Below are 7,536 nucleotides of genomic sequence, written 5' to 3'. Positions count from 1 at the left end.
TGAGTAGACGGCAGACTACACATGTCCAAGGGTAATACTGTCCTCCTCAGGCCATTGGCATCAAGTCAAAGCCTTAAAGTCTGGTACTTTGCGCATGGTAATTTTTTACGAACAGCAGAATCACAAGACAAAGCGTGCCAATGTTTATACTTTTCACTGTGACTGCCAAATAGATGAAAAAGTAGATGTTAAAAAACAACTTATAGTTTTGTCATTGGGCTGGTAGAAAGCTATGAGTTTCTGTCCCTTTGTCTGACCTTAGAGACTTATTTTAAAAGGAAACATTACAATCCTTTAAAGCAAGTATTTTCACCTCTGTTCCCCCCTCTGTACTTAGCTTTTTTGTTGTCATGTCAGTAATTGTCCAGTTGATGGCTCCCTTGGATCACAAGCCTGTCTCATGAGTCCAAGTGAATATATTCTTAATAAACAGCTTTGAAGAATTTGTGACCAACTTTGTTTAATTCGGAACATCATCATCATGAGTCAAACTCACTCTTGGATCTACAAAATATTTAACAAAAACAAACATCACTGAATCATAAGGTATTTGCTCCAACTCTTAGTCCAGAAACACATGAGTGAACTAGATCAGCTGCTCCTCCAGTTCAGCTGTGGATTTATATCATTATTTATATTTGTAAAGTGGATATGCAGTTTTTCAGTACTAATATAAGCATTTTATATCATTGCTTTATTGACAGATGTTTGGTGTTCAAGGTCAGGCATCAGTTTGAAAAAAACAAACAAACACACTGAGTTGAACTTGAACTTCCTACTGACAAAAACTAAAATTGGTGCAAAAATAACCAGAAACATATAAGAAGCATCCTGGAGGTGCTGCAGACAAGATAGGACCAATAACATGTCAACAGGAAATCCTTTTTACTAATTTGTTTATTTCTTTTTAGATTTTTACTCTCCATTTTAAGCCATGATGTTTGCTGATACTGTGTTCCTACTGTTTGTTCTCATTAATAGTTCTGTTTTTAACATTCTGTGCTGAAGCTGGAGGAAATGTTTCTACAGTGTCAGATGATACAGCTCCAAACTAAATAAGTGACTAACTAACGATGCTTTAATACACTTTACTATAAATTATGATATAGTGCACTTTCTTAAAATTTCTTATTGCTCTGTAATTAATTGTTTTCTTTATAAATGTACAAATGAGAATAAAATCTGTGTGATAAAGGAAGGTCTGTAGACTTCTCTGTTAAGATCAGTGAAGAGAAACAACAACATACAAATACCTAAGAAAAATATTCAGTAAACATTTAGAAGATAGAGAAGTTTATGTTGTCATGTGGAGAAATTTTTCAAATAAAAATATCCATAAGCATTGATAGTCTCCATGGCTGAACAGACACAGGAAAGAGCTCCACCTATAAAACGTAAAAACATCAAGACAACATGTTGAAGATGTCGAGGTACTGCCCATAATGTTTGACTGACATCTGATTTATGTGCAGCACATAAATACCACAATAATGATGGAGAGAAACTAAAAGGGAACTAAAATACAGATTTAAACTTACAACAATATGAAAGACTTCAGTCTATTTCACTTTAATCAACTCAGCTGTGTTTCCATAATTATAGTAAACCAACAGTCCAGCATAGAGCGGCTGAGTGAATGTGGTCTGGACTCTGTGGAGGAGAGTCATGGTTTCAGAGACGCTGTAGAAGGACAAAATACCTGCTCTGTGATCCAGGTACACTCCTACTCTGGAGGAACGAGGACCTGAGACACGAGTTTGGATGTTGTTGTACCAAAATGTAAAACTGTTGTTGTCACAATCTAATGACCAAGATTTGTCATTACGTCCAAATTTACATTTAATCCCTTTTCTGCTGATATTCTTGTATGCGACTGCTACATAAACTCCTCCCCCTCTCCACTCCACCTCCCAGTAACAACGTCCAGTCAGACTCTCTCTACTCAGGACCTGAGACCATACAGTGAATCTGTCTGGATGATCAGAATAAGACTGTTGTTGTTTCATAAATGTTGCTTTTCTGTTCCCCTCTGATAATAACAGCAGTTTGTACGCTGTGTTTGGATCCAGTGTGATTTCACATGAATATTTTAAGAATCCAGCTCTGGTCTTTGGCTCTGGTCGTGACAGTAAAACATCCACTTCAGTGACTGTCAGTGAGATGTTTGTCCGTTCCTCTCTCAGAATGTCCTGTAGTTTATCTCTGACCTCTGACACAGCTGCTGTCACATCCTCAAAGTAGCTCAGAGGACGGATATTGATGCTGGATGAGTCTGTAGACTCACTGAGTGCTGACAGTGAGGGGTAGTTGTGTAGAAACTGGATGTGATCCTCTGTGTGTGAGAGCTGCTTCAGCTCAGCATCTTTCCTCTTCAGCTCAGTGATCTCCTGCTCCAGCTTCTCCTGAAGCTCTTTGACTCGACTCACTTCAGTTTCCTGCTGGGATCTGATCTGCTGCTTCACATCAGAGCTTCTTTTCTGGATGAGATGGATCAGCTCAGTGAAGATCTTCTCACTGTGCTCCACTGTTTGATCAGCAGACTGATTGATGGCCTCCACCTCCTGTTGAAGCAGCTTCACATCTTTCTCTCTGTCCTGGATTCTCTGCTGGATGTTTTGTCGACTCACCTCCAGCTCTCTCTGCCTCTCAGTCCTTTCTGCTGCAGCTGAGACTGTGTCGTGGCCTTTATGTTCATCCACAGGGCAGAGATAACAGATACTCTGCTGATCAGTACGGCAGAACATCTTCATCACCTCATCATGACGAGAGCAGATGTTCTCCTGGAGCTTCTTGGAGGGCTCCACCAGCTTGTGTTTCTTTAATGGAGCCACATCATAATGAGGCTGAAGGTGTTTCTCACAGTAAGATGCCAGACAGACTAAACAGGACTTGAAGGCTTTCATTTTTCTTCCAGTGCAGACATCACAGGCCACATCTTCAGGTCCAGCATAGCAGTGATCAGCAGGAGCAGCTTGGAGTCCAGTCTTCTTCAGCTGCTCCACTAAAACTGCTAACATGGTGTTTTTCACCAGGACAGGCCTCGCTGTGAAAGTCTGTCTGCACTGAGGGCAGCTGTAGATTTTCTTCTTTTCCTCTTCATCCCAGAAGCTTTCAATACAGTTCATGCAGTAGCTGTGTCCACAGGGAAGAGCCACCGGATTCTTCAGTAGATCCAAACAGATCGAACAAGAGAAGGTTTCTCGGTCCAGCTGAACACTTTTCTGCGCCATTTCACCCAACAGTGTCAGTGACTGTGTGAGTTTCACTTCCTCAGAACTGAAACTGCTCTGATCTAAACAACATAGGTTTCTGTAGCGAATGGGATCTGTCAGCTCTTATACGTCACCACATGTTGGTTGCACCCATCTTCAAACTGCAGATCAGAAGGGGAGGGAACAAGGGAACATGTGGACAGAGAGGAGGTGCTGAGTTAGAGAGCAGGAAGAGGGAGGGTTATCAGACACTAATTCAATCCTGGAACATGTGAGCCTGTGAGTTTTTCATTTAAAAATAGCACTGCTCAGCCTTTAAAGTTGTTAAATAAACTTAACATTTAAAAGACAATCTTTTTATGTAAATTTGTTTAAATTATCATTTTAGTCATTACAGGATATCAAATACTGCAGCTGAACTAAGAAATTGTTGTAGAAAAAAGCAATAAAAGGTCGTTCCCCCTCTGTCCCCTCCTGGTCACCTGTGCCTCAATTTTATGAGATGAGATGGATCAGCTCAGTGAAGATCTTCTCACTGTGCTCACTGTTTTATCAGCAGACTGATTTTATTCCACAACCTAGACATCCACATTACTCACACTCTCATAACACATACATATAGGGCCTTGGGATCGGCCATGTTATACGGTGTCCAGAGGACGGTCTTTGTATTCAACCTCACCTCTGGCGCCGGTGCCCACCTCTCAGTTTTAAATGCATGTAGACATTGAGGGTTCTCAGGAGGGGCCGTGCTGTACAGTACATGTACAGTGTCCATTTGTGTCTGTATCCAGGTTGGATGAGCGCCGAGTATTTGTATATGTGTGCATGAGGGTGGGAATGCATGTTTGGGTCTGTGTGTGCCTATTCGTCTGTGTCTATATGTCAGCTCGGGTCTTACACTCCACCCCCTTGGAACATCTCAGGCCCTCCAAGGTATGGAGGCCTATTTCCCCTCACCACACTCCCTGGTTGATGAACTCAGACATCGGTGCGTTCTTGGTGTCCAGGGCTGGGCGCATAGGTCTGTACCAGCTCACTCCCCGGTACGGCTGCTTGGTGGGGCCTGGTGCCCGTGGCTCGGTCGGGCCCCTTGCGGGGGCGATTCACTCTGGCACAGCTGACTGCCGGCAGAGCCCGCGTGTACGTCACTGCAGCCCCCTCTGGCTTCTGCTCTGTGGCTGTTGGGTGACCCCTCATCTGGGGTTCTCCTCAGCTCTTCCCAGGAAGGTGGCACGGTTGCCCCTCCGGTGGTCCTCTTTGGGCGCTCGCACTCTGGGGGCCTCTGGATGTCTGGGGCCTGGATCTCCTCCATGCCTGCTTCATGCCCTGGGGGACGGGGCTGTGGCTCCCCACACCTTCTAGCAGATCGTTACATGGAGAAGCCTTTTGAATAGACGAGCACTCATCCACACAGGTGTTCACACACACAAGCTACACCTTTCTTGGCTGCTACCTCAAACCACATTATGCGATGTCAGTCTTGCGTGCTGCACAATCACATTCAGTATTTAATATTTACTGTTATTTACACTTAGCTAGATTATTGCAATGGTGTTGTGTTATTATGTTGCTCTCTTTTTTGCTTGTTTTCTCTTATTTTCTTCTCTCAACAGGTGACCTGAGAGATATTTTTTAAGTGCCCTTTCTCACTGTCCCTCTTCCCCTTTTCTTTCTTTCTTTCTTTCTTTCTTTCTTTCTTTCTTTCTTTCTTTCTTTCTTATCCCCCAGTCATGTCTGTCCTATCTGTAACAGCTGAAAATAAATTAAAATAAATAAATAATAACAAAGGTTGATCAAATAGACCAATATGGCAAGGCCGTGATGGTCCATTTGGTAAATTAAGTTAGTTGGGCATCTTTTTTGGCCTTCAGACAATAATTCTGATGGCTAAAAAACAAGAAAGAAAGAAAGAAAGAAAGAAAGAAAGAAAGAGAAAAAAGTAATAAAAATGTCTCTAAAACATCTTTTAAGATGAATCTTTTTATGATTGAGTAAAAAAAAAAATGCTAAAATTCGAGTGCAGTGTTGAGTAAAATGGTTTTATTAAAATTTAATTGACCCTTTGAAATTATTTGTTGGAAGTCTTAAATCCCACTGAACAGGGGAAGAGAAAGAGACAGAGACACAAAGATAGCAACACAGAGGTAAATAAACATGGAGACAAGACACTGAGAATAAGACAGAAGGGGAAATGCCCAAAGTCCCATATCTCTGACAAGTTAAGTCACTTTTATTCATAAAAAAAACCCAGAACTTAAATATAATTATAAACCCCACATAAACATAATCATACACTCAACAAAAATATAAACGCAACACCTTTGTTTCTGCTCCGATTTGACATGGGATGGACATAAAGACCTAAAAGTCACTCCAGATACACAATATTACCATCCCTCCCAAACATTGTTCACAAATCAGTCTAAATGTGTGATAGTGAGCACTTCTGCTTTGCTGAGATAATCCATCCCACCTCACAGGTGTGCCACATCAAGATGCTGATCTGACATCATGAGTAGTGCACAGGTGTACCTCAGACTGCCCACAACAAAAGGCCACCCTGGAATGTGCAGTTTTTTGCTTTATTGGGGGTCTGGGGACTCAGAACCGGTCAGTATCTGGTGTGACCACCATTTGCCTCATGCAGTGCAACACATCGTCTTCGCATGGAGTCTATCAGATTGTCAATTGTGGCCTGTGGAATGTTGGTCCACTCCTCTTCAATGGCTGTGCGAGGTTGTTGGATATTAGTGGGAACTGGTACACGCTGTCGTATACGCCGGTCAAGCACATCCAGAACATGCTCAATGGGTGACATGTCCGGTGAGTATGCTGGCCATGCAAGAACTGGGACATTCTCAGCTTCCAAGAACTGTGTACAGATCCTTGCAACATGGGGCCGTGCATTATCTTGCTGGAACATGAGGTGATGTTCATGGATGTATGGCACAACAATGGGCCTCAGGATCTCATCACGGTATCTCTGTACTTTCAGAATGCCATCAATGAAATGCACCCGTGTTCTTCGTCCATAACAGATGCCTGCCCATACCATAACCCCACCACCACCATGGGCCACTCGATCCACAACATTGACATCAGCAAAGCGCTCACCCACACGACGCCACACACGCTGTCTGCCATCTGCCCTGAACAATGTGAACCGAGATTCATCCGTGAAGAGAACACCTCTCCAACGTGCCAGACGCCATCGAATGTGAGCATTTGCCCACACAAGTCTGTTGCGGCGACGAGCTGGAGTCAGGTCAAGACCCCGATGAGGACGGCGAGCATGCAGTTGAGCCTCCCTGAGACGGTTTCTGTCAGTTTGTGCAGAAATTGTTTGGTTATGCACACCAATTGTTCCAGCAGCTGTCTGAGTGGCTGGTCTCAGACGATCTTGGAGGTGAACCTGCTGGATGTGGAGGTCCTGGGCTGGTGTGGTTACACGTGGTCTGCGGTTGTGAGGCCGGTTGGATGTGCTGCCATATTCTCTGAAACGCCTGTGGAGACGGCTTATGGTTGAGGGATGAACATTCAATGCACGGGCGACAGATCTGGTTGACATTCCTGCTGTCAGCATGCCAATTGCACGCTCCCTCAATGCATGTGGCATCTGTGGCATTTTGCTGTGAGATAAAACTGCACATTCCAGGGTGGCCTTTTGTTGTGGGCAGTCTGAGGTACACCTGTGCACTACTCATGATGTCAGATCAGCATCTTGATGTGGCACACCTGTGAGGTGGGATGGATTATCTCAGCAAAGCAGAAGTGCTCACTATCACACATTTAGACTGATTTGTGAACAATGTTTGGGAGGGATGGTAATATTGTGTATCTGGAGTGACTTTTAGGTCTTTATGTCCATCCCATGTCAAATCGGAGCAGGAACAAAGGTGTTGCGTTTATATTTTTGTTGAGTGTAGAACAATTAAAAGTAAAACATACCAAAAACACATCAAATGGAGAGTGAAGCAAATATTATTAGTAATATTAGATTATTCTGTTATTATATGTTACCTTATATATGTAATCAAAGTAGTTGAATTAGAATACTGCTGTAGATCACATTATACCCTTTAATATAGAGTGTGTGAGCTGTATGTAGTTTAGTTCTCATTATACTTTTGAGTTAACAGAACATATTCACATATTAGTTCATTAGATAAATGTGCATCACTCTGTATCCTTGATCTGCTGGGAATGTGTTACACTGTTTTCTTGACATGCTTAATTGTTGAATCATGAAGAGAAGGTTGTAAGCAGGAGACTCTGTGTCTAAAGACAGGGGAGATAGATAGACCACATTCCACACCCCCAC

At 42.9% G+C, this 7,536-nt stretch overlaps 1 protein-coding gene and 1 pseudogene across 1 annotated transcript; one reads left to right on the top strand and one right to left on the bottom strand.

The window, feature by feature from the left end:
* Positions 1 to 1,541: 1,541 nt before the first annotated feature.
* LOC146647269 (tripartite motif-containing protein 16-like) lies at positions 1,542 to 4,034 on the bottom strand. The gene is made up of 2 exons (XM_085387976.1): positions 3,895 to 4,034; positions 1,542 to 3,373 (listed from the first exon to the last, which is right to left on the bottom strand). Exon 2 carries the CDS (start codon positions 3,228 to 3,230, stop codon positions 1,560 to 1,562), a length of 1,671 nt encoding a protein of 556 aa, XP_085244102.1. The 5' UTR covers positions 3,231 to 3,373; positions 3,895 to 4,034; the 3' UTR covers positions 1,542 to 1,559.
* Positions 4,035 to 5,781: 1,747 nt separating this feature from the next.
* Positions 5,782 to 6,741, top strand: LOC146647268 (uncharacterized; annotated as a pseudogene).
* Positions 6,742 to 7,536: the final 795 nt, after the last annotated feature.

This window comes from Rhamphochromis longiceps, linkage group LG18, assembly GCF_057381845.1.
Source record: "Rhamphochromis longiceps isolate RC_006_pf linkage group LG18, R_longiceps_female_GT1.1, whole genome shotgun sequence".
In the NCBI taxonomy this organism is placed as follows: domain Eukaryota; kingdom Metazoa; phylum Chordata; class Actinopteri; order Cichliformes; family Cichlidae; genus Rhamphochromis; species Rhamphochromis longiceps.
The sequence above is the reverse complement of the archived record's forward strand: the minus strand, read 5'-3'. Positions and strand labels throughout refer to the sequence as shown.